Source organism: Paroedura picta, chromosome 11 (assembly GCF_049243985.1).
Source record: "Paroedura picta isolate Pp20150507F chromosome 11, Ppicta_v3.0, whole genome shotgun sequence".
NCBI classification, from domain to species: domain Eukaryota; kingdom Metazoa; phylum Chordata; class Lepidosauria; order Squamata; family Gekkonidae; genus Paroedura; species Paroedura picta.
This window is the reverse complement of record NC_135379.1, coordinates 11,299,284-11,325,855: the sequence shown is the minus strand read 5'-3', so window position 1 is coordinate 11,325,855 and position 26,572 is coordinate 11,299,284. Positions and strand designations below refer to the sequence as shown.

General features: G+C 42.9%; 1 protein-coding gene across 3 annotated transcripts in view; it reads right to left on the bottom strand.

Annotated features, from left to right (window-relative positions):
* Window positions 1–26,572, bottom strand: part of PARD3 (par-3 family cell polarity regulator) — a 550,919-nt gene that overhangs the window by 344,824 nt on the left and 179,523 nt on the right. For all 3 annotated transcript variants that reach the window (XM_077303562.1, XM_077303560.1, XM_077303561.1), the window contains exon 3: window positions 4,584–4,764. In XM_077303562.1, coding sequence (XP_077159677.1) covers window positions 4,584–4,764 — 181 coding nt within the window. The remainder of the gene's footprint in view (window positions 1–4,583; window positions 4,765–26,572) is intronic.

Below are 26,572 nucleotides of genomic sequence, written 5' to 3'. Positions count from 1 at the left end.
ACCCAAAACCTACCCTGTAGGTATGAAATGGTGTGACAATGCAGTTACTTGGAGTTTACTACGACGCCTGTTTAATATTGTAATAGCACAATGCTGTTCAAGAACACTGAGCGCATTTTAAAGGCTTTTAAATTAAAGCTGAATGACACAAAAGAAAAATAGCTCATGTGTGTTATCTGATGGCAAATGATCTGGAATTTCATTTACAGTGTTTCAACACAGTCCAGTGAAACCAACAAGTTGGTTCCCAGACTGTGCTGCCGCAGCTGAACTGTCATCGCTTGACATCCTGCCTTATCTGCCAAATTGCTCATTAGATTTGGCAATTTACACCTGTGCCTCCAGTTTATATATTTCAGCAGGGAATAAAGATCAGTTTTCCTCCACCTATCTGCTACAGCCATCTCTTCCAAGCTCCTCTGAACCATGCAGGCAGCCAACTCACCAAAAATACAAATCCACCTGGTAGAGCATCATTATGTGATTTAATATTGTTTTGTATTGTGGATGCCATTAAAGGTTTTTGTATTGTATTGTATTGAATGGTACGGTATTGTATGTGATTTTTTAAAATAAAATAAAATCTAATACATAGCTTGGAATAGAGCAGCAGAGACTCTAGTTTAGATGCTCACAATTAAAGAACAAGATTTACAAGCTAAAGAGATAAGCAACTTCCTTTTTAAAAAAACATTTTATTAACATTTAAAAAAAAACTACCCCAGACTCTTAAATGGATGGCCCACAAAGGTTCTGTTTTGCCGCTCAATATTATTCTTGTTTAACTGCGAAGATCCAATCTAAGCCACAACCCTCCACAAACACCATCCATGATTACTGCAGAGAGCTCATGGTTATGTGTCTGTGCAGGGGGGTGGGGGTGGGGGTGGGGGTGGGGGTGGGGGTAGAATGGCAGCCCAGATGAATATTAGTTTCTCAGCTGGAACTGATCTAGCTAACCTTTTCCTTTCTGGGGAAGGTGGTCCAATTTATACACAAACAAGAAAGGAGGGGTAACGTGGCAACCCGAACAAAGGAAGACGAAAATCTTCAGCAGGCTGTTCATGCACTGGCTTAATATGCTTAGACAGTGCATCAGAATAAGAGGCTGCTTCGGTTATCCTCTGAACACATGTGAACAGTGGCATTAAATGTTCAGCTTTTCCCATGCAAGCTTCATTGTCAAAACGAGGCAGTCCATTGGGTAGGTGGGAAGGAGGGGGGAGAGATTACAAAGCACCAGAGAGGCGTATTCTGCAACTGCTACAAAACAATTTTCAGATGGAATACTGTTTTTCATTTGGTAGAAGTAAAATATTCACCACCAACCCTACAATTAGCTGGAAAATTACAATAATTACAGCAATTTTGCATCCCATCTCCAATCTAATTAATAGATATATGATCTTGTCAACATGTAATAATCAGGATCTGCAGCTACCACTACACAGTGGATGGGGTTTTACGAGCTGAATGGGAGTAGAACAGCAAAAAAAAGGTAATTATTTGAAATACTGAGAATACCATTTGTATGCCATGCTTCACTTCACAAGTTTAAAAGGAAATACAATAGGGATATTATTCCTATTTTCAAAGTATATTTAAATCAGGTGTTTGAAATAACTTCGCTTTCATGTCAAATAACATTGCTGGCGTGGCTTTAATTACCCAGGGGGTACAGCACCCTAAAGAACAAAAAAAAAAGTATTCTGGTAAGAAAGAGAAAGGAATCCTTTTAAGTATTACACAGAACATCGCTTTTGATTTGCTAGGATTTCTGTGCCAAAATATTTCACATCTTCTCCGAGCATAGATGTCATGCAAATGCACCGCCTACGTTAGCATCTTCAATCAGATGTCCTTGGTGCCCTAGAACTAGAATATTACATTGGGATGGCTGGAATCCCCATGGAGGTGCAGATGCAGCAAACTCCACCTCTGGAAGACTGGAGAATCCAAAAGGGTAGCAAAAAGGTCCCTGGAGTTCCTGTTATGGGGCTGGACCATGTGCCACCCTTCCGAAAACCATCAACCAATGCAATCCATGCCCTAAGAGGCAAGCTTGCACAGGCATTCATTCATTCATTCATTCATTCATTTATATACCACCCTTCCCGAAGGCTCAAGGCAGTTTACATGAAACGGGAACAATACAATTAACTCAGTATATAGTTATGTGGTAACAACAGTAACCACAAGATAATGATAGTAATAAACATTGTAGAACAGCAGAATACTAGAAACATTGATTAATTCGTACTGAGGCCCAGTGGTTTGGACGGATCTGTAATGATTGATGGAGGGGGGCTTGGGGGGGGGCAGTGGGAAGCAGTGGTTCGGATCAACCTCAACCAAATGCCTGGTGGAGGAGCTCCCTTTTGCAGAACTGCGGAACTGTTCACGTTCTGGCACAGCCCTGATCTCTTCTGGGAGCTCGTTCCACCAGGTGGGGGCTGGGAACAAGCAAATTGATCACAAAGTTAGAAGAAGAGGCAACGATCATAGCCATCTTCCGGAATTCGCTTGTGCAATAGCCATTGGTTGTTGCTGGAATCAGAACGACAGACTAACTAAGCTTTAGTTCGATCCTGCACAGTTGTCTTACCTACAAAAAGTCACCTTGCATGGATTTTTTTTCTTGAGTGTAGCCATATACAGTCCCTGGCCTGACTTTCTCATGCTTATTGAAACATTTTCTTTCTTTATTCGCAGGAATGTTGATTAATAAAGCTAAGAGTTTTGATTTTTTAAAAATCATTGTTTGACCTTTGGGGGGGTGCTTGGGTCAACAAAAGCCACTCCCTTGGTGATCTTAAAGCAGGGGTAGCCAAACTGCAGCCCTCCATATGTCCATGGACTACAATTCCCATGAGCAGAACAATTGTAGTCCATGGACATCTGGAGGGCCACAGTTTGGCTACCCCTTCCTTAAAGCAGGGGTAGTCAACCTGTGGCCCTCCAGATGTTCATGGACTACAATTCCCATGACCCCCTGCCAGCATTTGCTGGCAGGGGCTCATGGGAATTGTAGTCCATGAACATCTGGAGGGCCACAGGTTGACTACCCCTGCCTTAAAGTATACCCTGCATCTGCTCTCACTTTTCCTTTGATCAATCTGGCTCTATTCCTGAAGCATGGGTGGATTTCATCCTATTCTTTTTGCATTCTTGCTTGAATTGGGGAAGCTTAAAACTCTTCCAGTTCCGTAAATTAGGCTAACCATTGGGAAGGTTGAGATCCAGGGCCCAGATGACACACTGGAAACATCTGGAAGGCATTCAAGCTCAGTTCATCGCTGCATTAGTTGCAGGGTGGTGCATCTGAGATGGATCAGACTATAACCCTGTGAGATGCTCTTATTTTTCAAAGAAAGCCCTGCAAAACAGGGATGAATTCAACACGTTTTGTAGGTTGTCCAAACCAAGTGATGAAGTTACGAAACATCCTTTTAGGATAGACAAAACACATTCCTTGGAAAGGGCAGCTCCCTATCAATCTGGTAACACGCCCGGTTTTTGGTGGGGCTGGATTGAGGTTTTGCTCCCGATCCCACCAGTGGCAGCCAGCAATTCAAAACACGGGCAGGGAAATGCATAATCTCGTGATGCCAGAACAAGGACAAGTTGTACTACACTTTTTGGGAAAGGAACAGGGGAAAAAAACAAAACAAGGGCCTGCCATTCTTGAAACCAGTCACTCTCATTTTTATGTTTATGTTATACCAAGTCAGCTTGATGCAGTGATTAAGGGCAGCAGCCTCTAATCTGGACAGCCGGGTTTGATTCCCCATTCCTCCACATGCAGCCAGATGGCTGACCTTGGGCTAGTCACAGTCCTGTTAGAGCAGTTTCCACAGAGCAGTTCCGTTAGGACTCTCTTAGCCTCACCTACCTCACAGGGTGTCTGTTGTGGGGAGAAGAAGGGAAGGTGATTATAAGATGCTTTGAGACTCCTTTGGGTAGGGAAGTGCGGATTATAAAACCCAACTCCTCTTCCTCAGGCCCTTAAGACTAAAATCTGAGAAGCTTCAGGACAGGAAAGTACAAAAGCTTACTCCTTTAGTTTTATTATGTCTAAGACAGCAGGAGGGAGGAAAACCTAGTGATACCATTTGAGGATGTCTAACCTGCACAGTGATGAGAGAAACCTCTGTGAGATTGGTGGGATCGTGCAGTTCAAAGCATGTGCTCTTATAAACCAATTTTCCATCCCTTTCCCCTCTTTGTTTGCTGGGTCAAAACTGCCACACTGGACACTACAATCCTGGAAACTGTATTATAAGTCTGCAGGCTTGGGTACTTTAAACTGATGAGTTTTAAACACTCATTTCTAAACACACACGCACCATACAACCAGAGATTCTGTGAGTAGTTAAAACTGTGCAGAGCTGAGATATTAAAAATAGAAAGGCAGAGGCTTATTTGTTTGCTGCTTCAAATATCTACCCTGCCTCTGAACTTTAATCAGCGTTCGATAAAGACACATAATGAATCATATTCCCAGTAGCACGAAAGGGCAACAGAAGGTGCCATCTGAGTAAATGAAGATGAAACGTGGAGAGGCACAGGGAGCTTTCACTTACTTGTGCGAAGGACTGAAGGGGTGACCTCGATTTCACTCGTCGCTTGGTAAGGCTGGAAGGCTGACCCGGCATTGGTGCCCAGCTCGCTGCCAAAGATTTCAGGGCTCTGGGTGCCAGTAGAGCTGGCACTAGTACCGTCTCCTCCATGGTGGGGGTCTTGCTCATCAAATACGGCGACGAGCTGGGGACAAGCAAATGGAGCACAAAGTTAGAAGGAGAGCCACTGATCGTCACCATCTTTCTGGATCGCTTGTGCAAAACGCAGAAGGCAACAGTCATTTGTGGTTGTGTTCGATGCAGGAGTCGGAGTGTGCTAGATGGAATGCGCAGGGGTCAGGTGTGAACATGGCAGATCCCTTCCCCTTGAAAATTCTGAGATGTTGCCACACCAGAAGAACCTGAGATTGGGTCTCAATATGGACACACCAGCAGGGTTGAATCTAGTTTAGATAATCCAAAACTGCTGCCACATTGCTTCAACAGTGCCTGAAGACTTCTACCCATGTGGGCTGCTGCGGAGTTATGGTTCACAACCCTGCAGCTGATGCCTGGCCCCTAGAGAGTGGCATCATCTGTGCAGCTGCTAGCCCTAATCTAAAAGTTATTCACTTGAGTGAAAGTCTTTGGCATCCTCCTGCCGGCACTGGAGAAATGACTGGAAGCAATACCATGAAGTGCCTCTCCGAAGGGGATCCAAGAGCACATCCCTTCTAATCCTAACCAAAACATATCCAGGGTGGAATATAGCATATTTTTCTTGCAAAGAACACAAGACCGTGGAAGCCAACTGAGACTTCCATGTAAGCAAGGGACACTTGTGTTATATTGCAACTCTTTAATGGATGTTGTTCGGACATTCCTGCAAGGTAGGGGTGCAATATTATCATTTTGATCTAGAGCAGGGGTAGTCAACCTGTAGTCCTCCAGATGTGCATGGACTACAATTGAGCAAACGCTGGCAGGGGCTCATGGGAATTGTAGTCCACAAACATTTGGAGGACCACAGGTTGACTACCCCTGATCTAGAGGAGAGACAAGTATGGCACAATGATATGGTAAAAGGTAACCCAGGAAATGCTTTTCGGAGCCAATAATTTATCCCATTTCTTCCAGTTGCTGGAACTGAACAGGGAAGCATCCAAGAACTAAGACAAAAAATTACGAAGCCCTGGCTTAGAGTAAAAAGCGGAAATCTGAGGGGTAAATTGAAACTTAGACAACATTTCCTTTCCAGTAGATAAAATCTACCAATGCTTAACCTAGCTCGTAAAAATGAAATGGTTCGGTATTTTACAAAATTCACAAGTATCGATGTCTTCGATTTATTCAAAGAAATTATTACAGATATAGGGTTGGATTCTAAGAAGCCATTCCATGCAGAAGTATGTTCTTTCAACTTCTTGAAGGTTCCTGTGATAGGTCCTCGCCACCACTAATGCAAACCGATCAGTGAGATCCTACCCATAGCGTTATAGAGTGATTTGCATGCCAGTGAGATCCTACCACATAGTCAGCGTTATAGCGTGATTTGCATGCCAGTGACATCCTACCCATAGTCAGCGTTATAGAGTGATTTGCATACTAACACACCAAGCTTAGATGAAGCCTGTGCAGAAAATTCAGGGGAGGAGGGAGGCGCTGGACACAGGAGAGGTCAGCACCGTAACAAACAAACCAGGAAAGCGGCTTTAGGAACTGGGCTTCAAATAATGGCTTGCATCCAAAGACCCCCTTGGCTACATGCCTGGCTCTGAATTATGTACCATTCTGGAGGGTCTCGTAACCCTTAGGAGCAGCTTTGGGAGGGAGGGATGAGATCGCTTTTACAAAGCACTGTTTTTTTAAAAAAAGTATTGCATTCATTTCCAACCTCTATTTGTTTTTTAAACCCTAACATTTTCAAGTGATCCATTCCAAGCTTTTGGGAAAGAAAAACAATACATCAAACTAGACAAAAATATTTCTCCCTTGATTTGTTTCCCCCTTGGCCCTCATATCTTGACGCAAGATTGGCAGCGTTCTTAGCCCGGGAAGGAGTATCTACAGAGAACAAAATAAAGCTATCCAAAACCAACAGATGACTTTGCCCAGACAAAAAGGTATGAAGCCTTCTCCAAACAGCCAAAGTGCTTCTAAATCTCCGACGTTAATATTTCCATATAGCTTTGACAGGGTGCATCTCTAATACAGCTTCATTAACCAACCCTCCGGAGAGAGATTCCTGCTTTTGTGTGAGAGCAGATCGTCTGACTTTCTCCAAAGAACAACAGCAATAAAACACAGGTTCCTGTAACCACAGCATGACCGAGAGGTTCCTGTAACTACATTTTAATTGCATTATGATACGAGCTCCTTAAATCTGTTCTTGTCATCACACAGTAAGGGGTGGAGGGCACAGAACTGCTGACCCAGGACTGTAAAGAAATTATTAGAATCGTGTATACTTGTTGTGACAACACTGTAAGGACAATGTTCATATATCTTTGGATTATTGTGCTACAGCAGGGATTACAGGCCCCTGAGATCTAGCTAGTATCATTCCTTACCTAGTTTAAACCCATTACTGCAGGTCCTGTCCTTGGCTGCCAACAGGAACCATGCCCTTCTCTCCTCCAAGGGACTATGAGGTTTTAATGGGGTTGAGTTTTGATGTTTTACGGGATTTTTAAGATGACTGTGACCCACCACGAGCCACTATGTGAAAGTGGCAGGATAGAAATCAACTCAACTCATAAATAAATAAACTTTTCAAATACTTAAAGAAAGGAATCATATCTATTATCAACCTCCTCTTCTCCAGTCTGAACATTCCCAAGTCCTTCATAGGGCTTGGTTCCCAGGCCTGGGTCATCCTCATCGTTCTCCTCTGTACCCTCTCAATTTGTCCATGAACTTTTTGAAGTGAGGCCTCCTGAACTGCGTACAGTACTCCAGGTGTGGTCTGACCAATGTGGTTACGACGGGACTCTGACATCTTGCAGTTTTGATGTGAGCCAACAATAGGCCTCAACCTCAGTACCAGAAGAATGGTTGACCATTCCCTCCCTCTTCCCAGCTTAACACACTCAGAGCTACTGTGTACTAGGCCAGGAAGCAATGTGTTTTCTGTTCTAGGAGACATCTCAAAGTGTCCCACTTGATACTCTCAAATAGTTTATTCATTCTGCAGAGCTTGGAGAGCAGTCTGCCACAGACTAACTCACATTATTGCAAACTACAGGATACACCACCCAACAGCAGGAAGAAAACTACGAAGGTCAAGCCCATCAAGGTTTCCAGCAAGATAACCCAAGGTGGCTTAAACCATTGGTCTGAACTACATCTTATGTGGAAGGCAAGAATTTTCACATTAACCTGAAGTGGTCATACACCAGTGGTAGTCAAACTGCAGCCCTCCAGATGTCCATGGACTACAATTCCCAGAAGCCCCTGCCAGCATTCACTGGCAGGAGCTCCTGGGAATTGTAGTCCATGGACATCTGGAGGGCCACAGTTTGACTACCCCTGTCATAGACAAATGAGAGGGGTAGGCTATTTTTTCAAGTATCTTCCCTCAGGCCTATCAGTAGTGATGAACTGGAACTTGTGAGTACAGCAAAACACTCACAAGTTTTCTCCCCTGGAAGGTCGCACCCACTTAACAAATGCAATTCAGCACAAAGTGTACTAGCACACGTGTTCATTTTGATATAAAAATAATTTCAGACAGAGACCTTGGGATCCTCACATGCATGCAGAGTTTTACAATGGATAGCTCTTTTTGTTTCTGTCCCACACTCAGCTGATCAACAATCTACGTTGACAATCAAATTATACTATGGAAACAGTGCAGAGGGAGTTAGCACTCATATATGCAGCATGGCCCCACCCATAATGTCTAACCACCCACAGCTAAGCTGACAGGCCACCAAGGAAGCCCCCAACCATCTCCTGGTAGTCCTAGACAACCACTTGGGAATCCCAAGGAAAAGCTGGAGGCGATATAGCTAATACAGCCCTTAAAGCTAATGATGGGAACGATAAAACATTTTGCAAGCCATTTCCCAGAATGAACTGCAGCATAATGTCCAGGACAATAAAGCCAACTTTATAATCAAGAGTACTCCCCAAGGAGCACTTGTTATTATGAGGTAATGCCTCAAAAAGAAAAAAAAGCAATAAATAAAGCTATAGCCTTTAAGACCTGATGCGCCACTTTGAGAGACAAGCAGAATAAGCATGTGCAATTATGTTCAGCAGAAATCAATGAAACTGAAGTGAGCTTAACATAGGAACTGCTTTTGACACAACACAGATGCAGAGGGGACAGGGGACAGAAGTATCACTGCCTTACGATTCCTGTTTCTCCTTTTCATCCAACACAGAATTGTCAGGCATTCCATGAAATGCAATAATCCCCCAATAGCGGACAGCTTGCAAACCACTGCAGGGAGTGAAGCGGAAATGGGAGGGGGAAACTGTGTCAGCTGAGAATTACGAAAGTACGCACCGCTTGGCGTAATGGTTAAAAGCAGCGGCTTCTAATCTGGCGAGCCGGGTTTGATTCCCCCACTCCTCCACATGCAGCAAAGCTGGGTGACCTTGAGCTAGTCACAGCCCTGATAGTGTTGTTCTCACTGAGCAGTCCTGTCAGAGCTCTCTCAGCCCTGCCTGCCTCATAGGGGGGTCTGTTGTGTGGGGAGGAAGGGAAAGCTTGAAGGCTGCCTCAGGGACTAAAAAGCAGGGTATAAAAATCAACTCCTCCATTTCTTCTTCTTCTAAGAAGAAGAGTCCACTCATTTGAACAGTGTGCAACAATTTAACGTCAATATTTTTTTTCTCTTGCCCGTTCCAGGAGACTGGAAAAGGAATCTGCCAAACACCCATTTGTTGAAGGTGCAACATTCTCTTTGGGTCATGAGTAGGTAAGCACAGCCATCTGCTACCCTGTTTGCTAACAAATTAATTCTCATAATTCAGTAATTCATAATAGCTCTATTGGCAAGTGCCAATTTTCAGCGCAGTGCTGAGCCGCGACCAATTAGGCTCCGTTTCCTCTGAAAGAAAGTCAACTAAATGCTCTGAAGCAATCTGAACAGGAGGCATCAAACTGGATTCTCCCCTCCGTCTGACGCTGAGAACATGAAGTCTGCCCCTCCAATTACAGGGCCTTCCCATAAACCTCCCTTGATGTGCGGAACATCCATTACTGTAAAAATTGCCTCCGGTTATCCCTCTACACTCTGAGTAGGCAGCCTACAACTTAGAGTACTATTGACTGGTCGGCCATCCTCTGAAAATTAGCATTTCTTATTTCGAGCTTCCTTTTTGATCTTCCGTATATCAGCTGTCCCTCCGCAGCGCCAACAGCATAAACCCTTCCTTGGACGAACTTTAAATTCTAGTGAAAAACACCTTGAGAAGTTGAAGGGTTTTTTTTTTAGCACGTCCTGAAAGGGGTGGGGGGGGAGGAACAAGCCTTATTCAAGTTATGAGCCGCTGACAGAATGTTTTGCTTTCAACATAACATTTTGACACATTGGGGTTACACCAAGTAAAAGTAGGTTAGCAATACTAAGGCGGTAACAGACATTAAAAGTGTGAGCCACACTTCTGTGGGGGGGGGGACAGTATTAGCTATTGAATTATTGCAACATTTCCTTTGCCTGTCTCCTCTTGATATACCAGCTGAAGCCCACCTCCCACACCCATTGCTAACAAATGGTGCAGAGGAAAGTTTTTTGGGGGAAACAGGTAGGGAAAAATTAAGCCCCTTTGCCTGGTACCCGTTGAATGATGGCTCCGTACTAGTGCTGCTTCTTTTCTTTAAAAAAAATAGCTTGCATGGTCTACCAGGGGTGGCCAAACTTTCGCTCTCCAGATGTCCATAGACTACGATTCCCATGATTCACTGCCAGTATGATGCTGGCAGGAGTTCATAGGAATTGCAGTCTATGAATATCTGGAGAGTCAGAGTTTGGCCAGCACATCTCATGACCAGAAAGCTATCCATTAAACATTCCCAAACAAAATATCCAACGTTATGGAAAGTAGGGCTTACACAGCAGAAGAGGCTCACATACTGAACGTAAGAAGAGCCCTGCTGGATCAGACCAGTGGTCCATCTGGTCCAGCATCCTCTCTCACACAGCAGCCAACCAGTTTCTCCGGACAGCCAACAACAAAGACCAGAGGTCAAGACCTTCCCCTTATGTTGCCTCAAAGTTGTAACTATTAGTGCTAATTAAGCTTAAAAGTTGTAAGCCAAATTCATAGTTGATGTGGAGGTGTGGCTGGCTCACCTATGCCACGTTACGCTACGGCGCAAGCCCAATGGTACGTGTGGAACCACACTTGGGTAACCTGAAGATGGTAAAGCCCTTGGGTGTTGTTTTTGGATGACCATGTCGGAACTGGCAGTGACATTTGGGCACGGAATGCAGTGCCAAGTCACTAGTGACTTACTGCCAAGACTTGTTTAATTAAGCACTGTCTGACAGGCTTAGGCTCCAGATGACACGCATAAAGCCACTGTGGCGGGTGGAATTCAGAAGTTGGAGAGGTCTGCAGCTGCTTGTCAAATTGGCAAACAGCACCGAAGCCAAAAGATCTGCATCCGGCGACACCAGCCCAAACCCTGGCTTGCTGCTGTGCCACACACTGTGGCTATTTCGTATGAGACCTTTGGGTGGGTGGGGGGGGAATGGTTGTGTTTCTGTATTTCTCCCTGTGAATCTAAACAACCCATGTCAACCCCAAAAAAGTTAACCTTTTGTTAATTATATAACACAAACTTACTCCTGAAAGCTCAGAGACACTTGGAATGTGTTTTTTTTTTAACTGCTTGCAAATTTTATACACCAGAACTGCTAAGACTGATTTTCAATACTGCTGTGATTTGAAAAGGATATGCTTATAGACACGCAAATTAACAATGGTGGTTATTTAACGGGCGCAGCACAACTGTGAAATAACGTGTGTTCCGAAAGCACAAATTTTGCACCCCGCAGAGGTGCAAAGAGTCTGGCAACTCAGCTCCAGCCTCCCACAAGCAAATTCGGGATAATATGACTTGCCTACCATAGAGGACTGTTGTATAGACAGCAGAAATTTAATCTTCTGCTTTGACCTCTGAATAACTACATAAATACGTACAGGATCATTTTACAGAAGAGGTAGTAACAACCACACATAACAGATTCACAGAATTTACATATTACAGACAGTGAATTTTGGGCAAGCGGCAAGCAACTTCCAGTAAGCAACTTCAGATCAGAGTTCTATTGTATTCTACCACTCCTTGGAAAGTAGCACAAGCGATATTCCCAGAAGGACTCAAAGAGATGTGCTTGATTCATTCAGAGCTCTCTTCCTAAAGCTGGTCGGCCATACTTGCCTTCCATACGTGCATATAATACAAGCTTTCTCAACCAGGGCTTTGTGAAACGCCGGGGTTTCTTGGTGGCCCTGGAAGGGTTTCCCTAAGTGGGCGGGAGTTAATTTTGTATATATTTTTATCAGGCGATATGACCATATATGGTCATTTTGACCCACCTACCCCCTCCCAGAACGGCCAATGATAGGCCTGCAGGGGGTGGGGAGGGGCCTCAAGTGGGCGTGTCCACAGCTCTGCTTCCCAACCATATTCTGCACGATTGTGCCACTTTTGGGGCTTCTCAAAGCCTGAAGGAGGTTTCAGGGGTTTCTCAAAGGTTTAAAAAAATGAAGAAAAGCTGATCTAACGCATCTGTTTCAAACAGTTCTCACAATGCAACTTCCAAGGTGAGTTTTTTTTTTAAAAAGAGAGACAAAACTTTTGAGGGTTGTTTTTTTTTTTTTAACTAACGCTTCATCTTCTCTGTATTTAGCCTTGCTCAATTTCTCTTCCCAAGAGGCAATGTGCCATAAAAACCAAACTTCTTCTGGGATCGTCACTAAATTGTCAGACGCCTCCTGCTGGCACGAATGAATCAAGATCCCGGGATTCTTTGCTCAGAGGTACAAGAAAACGTGCGACAGCCCAAGGATTCTAAAACCTTCCTGCAGCGTCTCACAGCGTGAATTTCTCCATGGCCATGACTACTTCAGAGGAAGCAACCACACTGAACTAATAAAATCTGATGGTAAAGGAGAACAGCTTTCAGGCTGTTGGTCACGTCACCTAAGTGGAACAGGGAGCAAGAATCAGTCCTGTCTAACTTACTACACGGGGGAGAGAGAATTAATGCTTTTCGTAAATATGAGAGCATTGCTGGTTGGGGGGGGGGGGGAAGAGGTGAAGAAAACAGACCTGGAAATTCAGAAATGTAAAAAGCATAACACAAAATACCAATACCTGCACTAGGTTCCGAAAACCTACAAGACTGAGATTTAAGTCACTTGCCACATTGAAATCCCTGTCGATGCTCCAAGCACACAGTGAAAATGAGGAGAACTCTTGGTTCATATTTGGTTACTTCAAGATATTAAGATATTTTTGAAATCTAAAAAGGGGGGAGCTCAAGCCTGTCCTTGAACACTTTTAAAGACTGGCTGATACAGCAGCAGGGACAATGCTATGTCGGAAGGAATAATTTGGTTACAACAAAAACATTGCGAAGATCCAGGGCAAAAAATAATAATAATAGAAGTTAAAGGTACAGGTAAAGGTAAAGGTATCCCCTGTGCAAGCACCGGGTCATGTCTGACCCTTGGGGTGACGCCCTCTAGCGTTTTCATGGCAGACTCAATGCAGGGTGATTTGCCAGTGCCTTCCCCAGTCATTACCATTTACCCCCCAGCAAGCTGGGTACTCATTTTACCGACCTCGGAAGGATGGAAGGCTGAGTCAATCTTGAGCTGGCTGCTGGGATTGAACTCCCAGCCCCATGGGCAGAGCTTTCAGACTGCATGTCTGCTGCCTTACCACTCTGCGCCACAAGAGGCTCATAGAAGTTACCATACCCTTATTTTGTCTACAGGCCCCACAACTTCTGCATCCTTTAGACAAAACAGAAAATGAAGAAAAAGAAGAGCTGGTTTTTATACCCCACTTTACATTGCCTGAAAGACTCTCAAAGCAGTTTACAATTACCTTCCCTTCCTCTCCCCACAACAGACACCCTGTGAGGTAGGTGGGACTGAGAGAGCTCTGACAGGACTGCTCTTTGAGAACAGCACTATCAAGGCTGTGACTAGTCCAAGGTCACCCATCTGGCAGTGTATGGAGCAGTGGGGAATCTAACCCGGCTCGCCAGATTAGAAGCCGCTGCTCTTAACCACTGCATCATACCATCTGGAAAGCTGCAACTTGCCTGCTGGAGCACACTACTACTTAGCTACCATGACAGTTCACAACTGCATGTCCGCTTTTTACACTCATATCACTTCACACCGGAGTCTGAATTAGACATGTAATGGCACGGGGGGGGGGGGGGATGCTGCATGGGAAACGTTCCTCGCCCTTCCATGTTAAGGTATCCCCTGTGCAAGCACCGAGTCATGTCTGACCCTTGGGGTGACGCCCTCTAGCGTTTTCATGGCAGACTCAATACGGGGTGGTTTGCCATTCCCTTCCCCAGTCATTACCGTTCTACCCCCCAGCAAGCAAGCTGGGTAAGTCATTTTACCGACCTCGGAAGGATGGAAGATTGAGTCAACCTTGAGCCGGCTGCTGGGATCGAACTCCCAGCCTCATGGGCAGAGTGTCAGACTGCTGCCTTACCACTCTGAGCCACAAGAGGCTCTAATTCCTTCCATGTTACTGTTCTCCAATTTTCCAATGGATGAACTGCAACAGCACTAACAAGCAAAGAAGGAACTTGAAAAATGTTTTCTCTTTTATAAGGAATATATATGTAAGAAAGATGTTTTAAGTCACTTCATTCACTTAAAATGAAGGGTTTTGTGAAAACCGATAGCGTTAGAATATAATTTCTGTGAGGACTGTAGACATTGCCAAGAATATATTTTACTGTGACTAATTTCATTCATGCTGGCCTGAGTAGCTCAGACTAGCCTGATCTCATCATATTTCAGAAGCTAAGCAGAGTTGGCCATGGTTAGTACCTTGATGGGCGACCACCAAGAAAGTCGAGCATTCCTATGTATAAGACGATGCACATGATTGGGGTACCCACATAAGTTATTTATTTTCTCGGCCATTGGGGTGGTCCCTCATAGTGTTGATTTGCAGATGTGGGCACTACTGTTGCAGAACTGTTTGTTTTGACAGTTTAATAATGCTGCAGGTATACTTAAAGATGCCTTGCACGGGCTGGAAGGGGAGTGTGTGCATGTGGGACTGACAAGGCCCAAACTGATATGCTTGGAAAGCATTTCCATGCTGCCTTTCATTACGGCTTTTCCAAAGCATGGATTTAAAAAGAGTTGATTTGTATACCCTGTTTTTCACTTTATGAATCTAGAGATTCCCCCTCATTCACCATGGCTGGAAGTTGATGATGAATTTCTCCTCCACTGATCTGTCTGGTCCCCTTTTGGAGCAGTGCATTCCTGTGACCATCACTACATCCCCTGGCAGGGAATTCCACATTTTAATTGTCATCTGTGTTGGGCAGAATTTCCTTTTATCTGTCCTGAACCTACTGCCCATCAGCTTCACTGGATGCTCTCAAGTTCTAGTATTGGTCAATTCTCTCCAAGTTACTTATTTAAAATATTTATATTGCTTCTGGGCACCTCCAAACCCAGGGTGAGAAACAACAATCAAAACAGCAGTTAGAAGACATCAAAAACACGTTGCCCCTCCACCAGCAATCTACTGCCCCTTTGCCCAGGGTTCAGGCTGTTCCCAATGCCCTCCAGAATAACTGTTTTGCAGCCTCACTGGAATACTGGGTGGGGGGGGGGGGTTGGAGACACACACCTGGCCATGTGTGGGCACCTGTTTTAGAAGCATGGCCTGGCCCAAAAATTCATCGCCCGTCGGTTGTGCCTTAGCCACGATGTTGCCAAGAAAAATGAAGCTGCCGCACAGGAATATCCAAGGAGAGGTGGTGCTTCAACTCCACGAGCCCCAAGTGAATGAAGAGCCCCAAACAACAGACTGTCCTAGTCGAAGCAGCTGTAGTTTCCAGATCATCTTCAAGGGCAGCCCCATGTAGAGCATGTTACAGCACTCTAATCTGAAGATGACTAAAGCATGGATCAGAGTGGCCAGACATGCATCACAAATTTGAACAGGTATTATACACCATCATAGCTTTTCACTTGCCCATATGAATTTATTGGGAATTGTAGTTTTGTGAGCTTGCTGGAAATAAATGTATTGGAAATCCACTGACTGATGACTAACTATATTTACAGACTGGAAATTCTGTCAGTTAAGCAGGGTTTAAGTTGTTTAGGCTTTGCAGTAAACACGTGAATAATCTTCCTCTCTCAGGCACCCATACCCACAACAGGCCAAAGTCTATCCCATCTGTTTCATGGATAATAAGATACCCCAAAGGCTATATCTACATGCCTCTGTCCAAAACAACCTACCGACCAGGCCCAACATATTACAATGTAAGGTTCACATAGCATCAAACAAACAATAAATGTACTTCTATCATTTGTGCAAATAGATTTAATTTAACAACAAGGATAGACCCTGGACATAATCTTTCATATCTCAAAAATATCTATTGTTTCACCCCCCCAAAAATGTGCATAAATGGATGTAGATGAAATTTTAAACTACATAAATGAAGATAGTAACCGATTATTGTTGGGACATGATAAAAATTAACTATAAAATCAATTTGCTAGCTTCCTGATGATGGGACTGACTTTAATAGCCCCAAATACTTAATCATTCTCTGAGCTTCCTGGTCTTACAGGGTTCATTAAAAACCCATTTCAAGGTAGCGCGCATTCCAATGGGCTTGAAATGGGATGTACAGCAGGAATTGAGATGTTACAACCAATGTGCCTTGTTTCCCATAAACCTAAAATTAAAATAGCAAATAATGGTACCTAAGAGAAATCCTAAATAAGAGTGTGCATGCCATTGCATCGAGAACAAAGATATATGCATTAATACAAAAACTGGAGATGAATGGTTTTTTTTAAATGCACTTAGTACATTTAATAAACAATTAGCCATTATACTGCCTAGCTCCCCGTCAAGATTTCATATCAAATCTCTCTCTTTTTTCATAATGATCTCTCAAAACAACTACCCATCAGGCATCTAATAAGAAAAAAAACATGCTTTCTGTCAGTGAAAATGAATTTTAAAAGCTATTTTGTTTGCCCCTAAATGGCTCAAAAGCAACTTTTGCATACTGATGGGGAAACTGGTTTATTCATACTCTTTAAAGGGTATTGCCCCCCCCTCCTTAATCCAGCTACAAGAGATTCTCACACAAGAGAAACTTGGGCCTGAGCCAAACTTCACCAATTGTGGCAAAGGGGGGTTTACATCTCATGCTCAACAGAAGAGAAATTCCAGCATGGATGGGTGGGTTGGTCAACTGATGTGGTAACGTATTAACTGGTCTTCCATGGCTTACAGAAACAATATGGCACCAGCCAACCAGAATAGAAAGGGAGTGGGGAATGGGTTTCCAGGCACAATCATAAATTATGCCAGAGTTCTACAATTCTGAAAAATGTTGCGGGGCCAGTCTTATAATACAGAAAAACCATCCACCTTCAGGGAAGCCTCAGGGGAGGGCGCTATACAACTATAATAAATAAATAAGGGTTCCTTCCTGACCCTTCCCCGCTAGGAAAAGAAAAAGAAATACACACAGATGCTAATCCTCTCATTGTTTGCCTGAAAACATTTTGGAAAGATGCACTTGGAAAGCAGCCATTCAGACACACAGAGGCCTCAGTTGGGGATTCCAGTTGAAGACAGGCAGGGCCTGAAAGCCAGTTGAGTTGACACATTAAAGCATAATGACATCAAGTGTGAAATGAAAGTCTCTAAAATGAATCCCCCCTTCTGCAGTACATGAAAAATAATGGCTCCTCTTGTTACTGTGTCATTTTCGACTAATAGAAGTGAATCTATAGTGAACATGCATTGCTGTTTTTCCCAAAGACATCCCCTAGTCTGAGGCTTTGGACAGAAGCATGGAAGAATTTACCACATTATGCACTACCAGTCACACACGTCATGTTCAATACAGAAAGCAGAAATAGGAGAAAAATAAACAAACTGCTTTGGAAAAGCAGGGAGGAAGAGAGACGGGTAGCAAACGTGAAGAGACGATACATTTGGCTTCCACCAACGAAAGCACAGAGTCTTCACCAGATGCAAAAGACGCTACATAACTTGGAAACAAGGGACGTTTTGCAAGTGCTCCATAAAGGCTATGCGCTTCTGGAAAAGCACCCTTGACAGTTCTGCCACCTCTCTTCCATGCAGCATAACTTGCAAGGATGACGAAACTCACAGCTACTTTTCTAGCTCAGAACTGTGTCTACCCTGCTAAACAGAGCTCAACCAGAAGATTCTGCTTTTGACTTCTTTTTTGTAACAAATTTTTATTTTCATTTTACACAAGATAGAAAAATACATGTACGTTATTAAGGCCCGTCATATTGCACGGAATAAAAATATAAAGTACAGTAAGCCCTGATTGTGAATACTGATAATTATACAACTATAATATCACTTATAATATCCTACCCCCTACCCTTTATGATTCATTTTGCTAGATAGCTCAAGTATGGACCCCATTGTTCTCGGAAGGCATCTTCTGTTTTGCTGTTAGCAATCAATGTTAATTTTGCCATTTTGGCAAGGTCTGCCAATTTGTCTAACCAGATATCTATTGAAGATGGATCTCGAGACTTCCATTTCCTGGCCGATACCAATCTTGGTGCCATGGTCGCATAGAAAAAGAAAGTTCTAGTTTGAGCTGGAAGGCACTGTGATGAAACAACATACATTCAGGTTTTAAAGGAAATTTTTGAAACAAGATTTGGTCCGTCTTGCTTTGACTCCTGACACCAGGGTTGGCAGCTACCGCCCTGACAGTACATGGCAAGGAATCCAGACACTAGGGTTATTACAGAGGAAGGTGTGACACCAAAAAGATATATTGCTCAAATAAAGATATATTAAGTCTACCCGTCATCTCATTTGTCACTCAGCGCTGCAGGCCTTAAATGCCAAGAAAATAACAGCCAGTGCAGGCTTCCCAAATGCAAACACCGTCAAAGTGTTCAAAATGTATTTTTTTAAAGGCACCAAACACATACAGAACAACTTTAAAATTTAAGGGTTTAATTTGAATTAAGTGCGTAGAAGTAACCTAGTCAGTTAAACATACAAACCAATATTTGCAGCATATTAAAGTGCTCAAGGAAAATGGGATTTGTAAAATATAGCTACTAATTTTATGTAGTGTATGCTGCTTGGTTTAATTTGCATGCAAAAGCCAGGAAAATGCAATTAGAAATACTCATCTACAGACAGAGATGAGAAACTTCAAACAGTTTTTGATTCCCTTCTGTTCTGCTCATTATTTCAACACCTCACCATAATAAAGGCGCAGATAATACCTTTTTTCCCCTTGACATTAGCCTGAATTAGCTATGGCACACTATATGCAATACCTATTCATTTAAGCTTATTTTAATCAACTGCCAAGATTGATTCCAAATGTAAACACAATGCACAAAAACACCTTTTGGTTTTTATTACTACCAATGGAAAAACTTTCCCAAAGCCATTCAAAAATGAAAGCCAAGGTTAAGGTTTATACATCCAGTTTTGGATGTTTGGGCTGTGTCAAAAAGCTAAGAATGTAAGGAATTAAAATATAAAGACCGCAACCTGATCAAACACATGTAGTGGCTGCCAGATAATTTCACGATGCTCACAATCGTGTGTTATTGTGGGATTCAGAAATATATTTCTTCTGAACATTGAAAGTCATTCTGCTGTCATGGAAAGTCGCCACTGATATGCCCAGCCTCCAATAATACTGTGCAATTCCCTTTTTAAAGACCCATAAATGGTAGGCATCACATCTTGCCATCGTCCTTGGAAGTGAATCCTATGGCGAAATCTTATCCCTCCTTTTCTCCAAGGAGTTCATGGCACTGAACATGCTTCGTTCCCCCTCCCCTGAGATGCAGGCTCCAGAATGACTCTCCCAAGGATCTCCCTGGCACATTTTTCATGGTGACGGGGATACGAAACCAAGTATTCCATGGTCTAGCCCTGGGCTCACCACTATGCCAGGCCTGCAATATTATGTGATGAAGCACTTTTTGTCAGTCCTGAACCTACTGCTATTTACCTTAATTTGTCCAATCCTAAATTCTTCCAGCAGTATGAAGGAAAACCTCTATTATGAGGGCAGGGACAAAAATCTTTGCACACTTATTCATGTTGGCCATAACCTTATTACTATAATAGATTCCATAAGTTCCTACTTCATTGCCAGTTTGCTAATTTCTTCAGCAGCGCACAGAACTTCATGCCCCCCTCCCCTTTGCCTTTTCTGACCTTTCATTGTCGTAATCTCATTTACCCAGGGCTACTTTTATTCTCCCCTTCACCCAAGGTGGTATGTAATTTTTTAAGCAGCCAGCAATGGGGATCCCCCCCCCCGCCCTGAGCATTATTTTGCTGTATATTAAAGTCCAATGGCACCTTTAAGACCAACAAAGATTTAGTCAAGGCGTGAGCTTTCGAGTGCAAGCACTCTTCCTCAGACTATGAACTGACCATAATAACAGTCAGACGAAGAGTGCTTGCACTCGAAAGCTCATGCCTTGAATAAATCTTTCCTGGTCTTAAACGTGCTCCTGGAATCTGATTTTATTGTGCTACTTCAGACCAACACGGCTACCCATTTGAATCTATGCTGTATATGTCACACGTTTTTGTGTTCATTTGTGCTTACTTCAATGGGATTTCATTGGAATGTTACTCAGGAAGGCACAGGATAGCACATGGTCAGTGGCCATATTGTCGTGGTCTCTTTTTTAAGGGGTAGGACTTTACCTTATTGCAAGAACACCCTGGGGGGGGAAAGTGCGGCAGATTTAACAAGTGACAAGTTTTGCAATTGATTGATCTCCACTTAGTGCTAACGCACAATAAGGTGGGAAACAGCATGTGGGGATGGGTGTCGTTTGGAGCACTCTATTTCAAGCCTATCCGAAAATGTTTGAGTTCAACTACACTGGGATTTGGGGTACAGAACAGTGCAGAATCTCCTCCAGAGGACTTCCTTCCATCGATTCACATCAGGGCATCATTAATAAACTGCATGAATGGAACATCAATGATGTGTTCTTTTAAGTTGGGGGTGAAGGCGTGTAATACAGTAAGCATAATTCTTACATATCGATTCATTAAGGTTTCTAAGCACCATCCGTTCCAATTTTATAGAAGCAGATTTGTTGAAATATATACATTTCTTTTGTGAAGAGTGGAAGCAGATTATGAGGCATGTGGACCAACAGCTGGCTCCTCTACTACGATTTCACACACAGCTAATGCCAGAATTGTAATGACTTATTAGCTGAGGATGGGACCAACCTAGTAGCAGCAAAGACAGACACCGATTCTTGATCCTTCCCTCTTCAGCATCTGATAGGCATATTGTGGTCTGATCGCTACCCTCTTTCTCTCATTTGATTAGCACACTCATAGGCCTGAGAAGGAAGTAGAGAGCACCAGCTGTCGTCTGCTTTTGTGTCATCTGTGGGGCAGTAAATTTGTGTTCCTTGAGGCCATGGTTCCCCACAGGAGCCATCCATTTCTATAAATGTAACATGGGAATCAGTGGGTCACAGTTCTTAGCCGCAGCAACTCGTATGATCTCTGGCACTCAAATTTACATTGAAGGTGAAAACTGTTATAGCAACTAAGATCGGGGAATGTATAGTTTATTTAGCATATTTGTGTGCTGCCTTTCCACCTAAAGTGGGGCCTCTAACACAGCAAACGATCAAAAACATTAAAACCATCTTAAAATGTCTTTCAAAACAGACCTACAATTAACCAAAACAAACAAAAAGAGAGCACCAGGCAAGAATAATCGTTAATCGCTGGCAGAAAATGATGTGACACCAAATGGGAAGTCCGCCATGGCAAGAGAAAAATGGTCAAGGGAAATATGTGAATGGGATCAGACTTGGGGAGTATTTCTTGCAAAGGTTGTCTTAAATTAAACTGTCTCTCCAGAGATGAATCAGGATTACAACAGATTTAGACAGTAACTCTCCTAGGACACCACCTAGGATACAATTCCTGAAACCAACATGGGGAGGAGGGACAAATTTAGAAGAAAAATCAAATAAAAACCCAGGCCCAAACCAAGCCAGCTAACAAGACCACTACCCATAAATACAGAATGTCAATCTACCCTTGATGCAATCAGAGCACGAATTACCACTCCCATCACACACATCTCAGGAAATATTCCAGCCAGGTAGAACATAACACAACCATATTTTGATCACATTGAGAGAACTGATAGCTACTTATTTCCTTCATGTTACAGCACACCTTTCTTGTTGGAGCTCAAGTAGATTATAAACCGTAAATGCAAATTTAGACATTAAAGACTTCCAGTTAACAAGGCAGCAGGTCTTGGATTACCGAATTAGAAAAAAAGGTATAGGAACAGAAATCTGTCCAAGGAATAAATATACTATAAAGCAGAAAGTGCATTACGAAGATAGAAAACAATGCAATAAAAGGAGAAACATTCAATAAACATTGTTCTAGATTACAGTCCAAACCCTAATAAAAGAGATTCTCCTGAGATATTGTACTTTATAAAAATGCCCTCCTTAATGTTTCTGTTTTGCATATTCTGTAGAATGACTGACGTACTTTGAAACATTTACTAGACTACAATGGGTGACAAAAAATTATACGGCTGATGCGTGAAAAAGATGCTCCGTTTTACAAATGACTGATAATATTTCCTTCCAGTGGCTGAAATCAATTGCTTACATTGCCAAGAAAAGTCAGCACAATATTCCGGCCATAGGCACTTCCCATGGAAGACTTCCCAGGAAAATATCTGGATTCCCTACATTGTGACGCTGCATCCTGCCTTGATCTCTTTCCTGTCTTAGCACACATTGGCTTTTAGATAGGCTCCTCCAGCACCTTGGAACGTCTTGGGAGTCTGGTCCAATGCAACAGGTTGGTTTCAGCACACAGTTTATGTTTCATATTGGATTCAAAGCATGCTATACCGGCTTATATTTTTATTAAAAACCATTCAAGATTTTTATCTCTCGGTGCCAAATGGATCATTACACTGTCAACACTTATCTTAATTTTATGCAAAAATATTCTGAATTTAACTCCTTTTGTTGAGCAGGCAAAACACTATATTCAACTGTAATTTTGATTTTCATTAAATTTTGCATAAGGGCAGAAAGTGTGCAGGGGCTTATTATCAAGGGTTCTGGGTGTCCACATCTCAGTAATATGCAGCATGTTGAACTCTGGAATAAGATTTAAAGGCTTTTTTTTAAATCTTCATCTATAAACATTCTTCCAGTGCACTCGTGGAAATGTATGGGCTTAATCTAAGGGGTTAAATTTTGACTTATCATTTTCTGACTTTTCACCCCTACAGCATATCTTCATTAAGATTACTTTTCCCACCATGATTATAGTTCAATTATAAAAAGTTCAATTATAAATCATTTGGATCTTCTTACAAATCTATATATTTAAATACCCCACTGGCTGGCTTTGGAAGCGGTAGGAGGGAAAAGATACAGGAGGAATACTTCAACCAAAAAAGTGTCGGGAAATGAACCGGAGATATTTTCCTTCCTTTACACCAGGCTTCATCAACCAGGGTTTCATTAAATCCTGGGGTTTCCTGATGGCCCTAGAAGGGTTTCCCAAATGGGTGGGGGAGTGAATTAATTCTTAATATATTTTTAAAATATGGTAAACATTTATTGGGTAATGACCATATAGAGCAGGGGTAGTCAAACTGCGGCCCTCCAGATGTCCATGGAATACAATTCCCACGAGCCCCTGCCAGCCAATGCTGGCAGGGGCTTCTGGGAATTGTAGTCCATGGACATCTGGGGGGCCGCAGTTTGACTACCCCTGATATAGAGTAATGTTGTCCCCCAAAATGGCCGACGATAGGCCTGGAGGGGGTGGGAAGAGGAGGTACTCTGGGTGGGCATGTACACAGCTCTGCTTCCCAACCATATTCAGCACAATTGTGCTACTTCTGTGTTTTCTCAAAGCCTGAAGAATGTTTCAGGGGTTTCTCAATTGTAAAAAAAAGTGCAGAATGGCTGACTTAAACCAATTAAAAGCAGAAATTATTATTATCTACCTAAAGCATATTTGTATAACCATGACCAAGGCTGCCTATTCCTTTTTTACAATCTACAAAATACCTATACAGAATTGTAGGTGAGGGACTAGACTGATGTGTCCCTGTGAACAAAGGTTTAATCATAGAATCATAGAGTTGGAAGGGGCCATACAGGCCATCTAGTCCAACCCCCTGCTCAACGCAGGATCAGCCCAAAGCATCCTAAAGAATCCGAGAAAAGTGTGTATCCAACCTTTGCTTGAAGACTGCCAGTGAGGGGGAGCTCACCACCTCCTTAGGCAGCCTATTCCACTGCTGAACTACTCTGACTGTGAAATTTTTTTTCCTGATATCTAGCCTATATCATTGTACTTGAAGTTTAAACCCATTAATGCATGTCCTCTCCTCTGCAGCCAACGGAAACAGCATCCTGCCCTCCTCCAAGTGACAACCTTTCAAATACTTAAAGAGGGCTATCATGTCCCCTCTCAACCTCCTTTTCTCCAGGCTGAATGTCTCTGACCTGTTGCAGATATATAAAAAACTAGGTGTTGCCAGGAATTCAAGCTTTTGAATACTAACTGAAGAGTAACAGCCCTCGACACATCAGCTGTAGCCCATGGCCTGATGGACCAACCTGGTAGAAAGCATTGCGGGGTGTTCTGTTTTTCTTTTTTCTTTTCTTTTTTTGCCCGGTTCATGCACTGTGTTATTCATTTAAATTTGTTTTAATTGTACTCTGAATGTGTTTTAATAAGATACTTTGGCTTCCTGTTAGGGAGGAAATACGAGATGAATATATAAGCTAAACAAACTTAAAGGTCTTTTCTTGGCAAGTTTGTATAGCAGAAGCAGGCCTCCTGAAAACAGCAGCACCAATTCTGCTATCTATGTAGGAATGCACCACCACCAAGACTGCTACCTCACAGATCCATACTATATACCCCATGCATGCTATAGCTGGATACAGAATCACAGAATCACAGAATCATAGAGTTGGAAGGGGCCATATAAGCCATCTAGTCCAACCCCCCGCTCAACGCAGGATCAGCCCAAAGCAGACATACGGACACAAGAGTTGCAGCATGGAAAGGAATTCCGAGGAAGTCGCATCCTTACCTATCAATCAATATTTTATTTACGGTCATTCAGACCTATCTGAATCTTAAAAACATCCTTATATCTAGCAAGTTGTTGGCCCAAGCAGCACATTAGTTTCTTCCCTGACTGGCGGCAGCGCTTCCAGGTGTCAGAAAGAGAAGTATTTTTCTCAGCCATGTTGTTGCTGTAACACAACCACTGACCCTCCAAGCTAGCTACAATTCCAGCTTACCCTTGGGTGAACTACAGCAGTTCTGTTCATAAGCTATGTCTCCCGAAGTGCAACTAGCTCATTATGCCCAAATGAAACCCACTACCCCGAAATCCTGTCTCGCTTCCACTATCCCATTATCATTCATGGATTTCAGCTCAAGGAAGCACACCACCAAGGATCACAAGTCCTTTTCAATGATGACGATGACGATGACGTGGCTGACCTGTGCAAAGTAGCAGAGCTCGTAGCCAGAATGCCCAACTTCAACAGGAACAAGTTGTCACATGAAGAAGCTGGGAGAGCCCAAATTCTGATCGGCATGAGAAGCACAAAGCCAACTTCCTGCTGGGCTGAGTACATTTCAGGGGGGCAAATGAACAAGTGCACTCTGAATGTCCTTTCTCATGAAAGCAGGATGTTTGTTTTGAACAGCCTCTCTTCTTTAGCTTATTTTCCATTTACCCTAATCCTGTTTACATATTTGGAACACTCTAGGGTTTTGGTCCAAGACTTCCTCTTGTTTTTTTTCTCTCTCTCTTGGTTCTTCTCCAATTGCCTCCCGTCAACGTCACGCTGACCTCCTTCTGTACTGCTGGTTAAGTCTCATTATCACCCATGCAGAACCATCTTCCTTGCTACCACGGCTATCTGCAAGAACCTTCCCGTATTTCTCTGCCTCATCAATTCTCGGTTTATTGGGAATGTCAATGCCTTTTTGGCTTTCACTCATGCCTCTCAATTCCTCTTCCATTCCGATTTATGCACCTAGGCGTGCATGTGTGTACACACAGACACACGTACACACCCCTCCAAACACACACAAACCTCAACAACCTTATTAAAATATCAAATATTGGGTATTAAAACATTTCTGAAGCGACTCGGGAGAAAAATCACGGCACAAGATAATGTCTTATTGCATGAGGCTGGTGCTGCGGAATATTATTACGCTGTCACAAAGGATTAGCATTTAAAATGGGAAATAAACAGCAGGAATGGCTAATACCTTAAAGATTCCATTTTAATGAAAACATCCCTCGTAATTAAAAATGGCGAGGAAGAGTAGAATATGCAGATGGAATATTTTCAAAAGAGGTGACTGGGGGGAGGGGGTAAGTTTTCCCCCGACGTCACATTTTTCAGCATTTAATATCACTTTTAAATTACCTGCCTCATTGGAGATCATTTGTTCATTAAAATAGTTCTACCCCTGTAAATACGGGAGATAATGCTATGGAGCTGCATCACACATCATCGAATTACACAGGTCTTGGTCTTTCAAGCAGCACCTTAGCTTTTCTCAGGAATTACTTCTGGGGAGATAGAAATAATTATCTGATTTATCTGCACATATATGAATAGAAATCCTTGAATGAGAAACCCGTTAAGAGCCCTGAATGCCCCATCTTCTCTGATGGAGGCTCTTA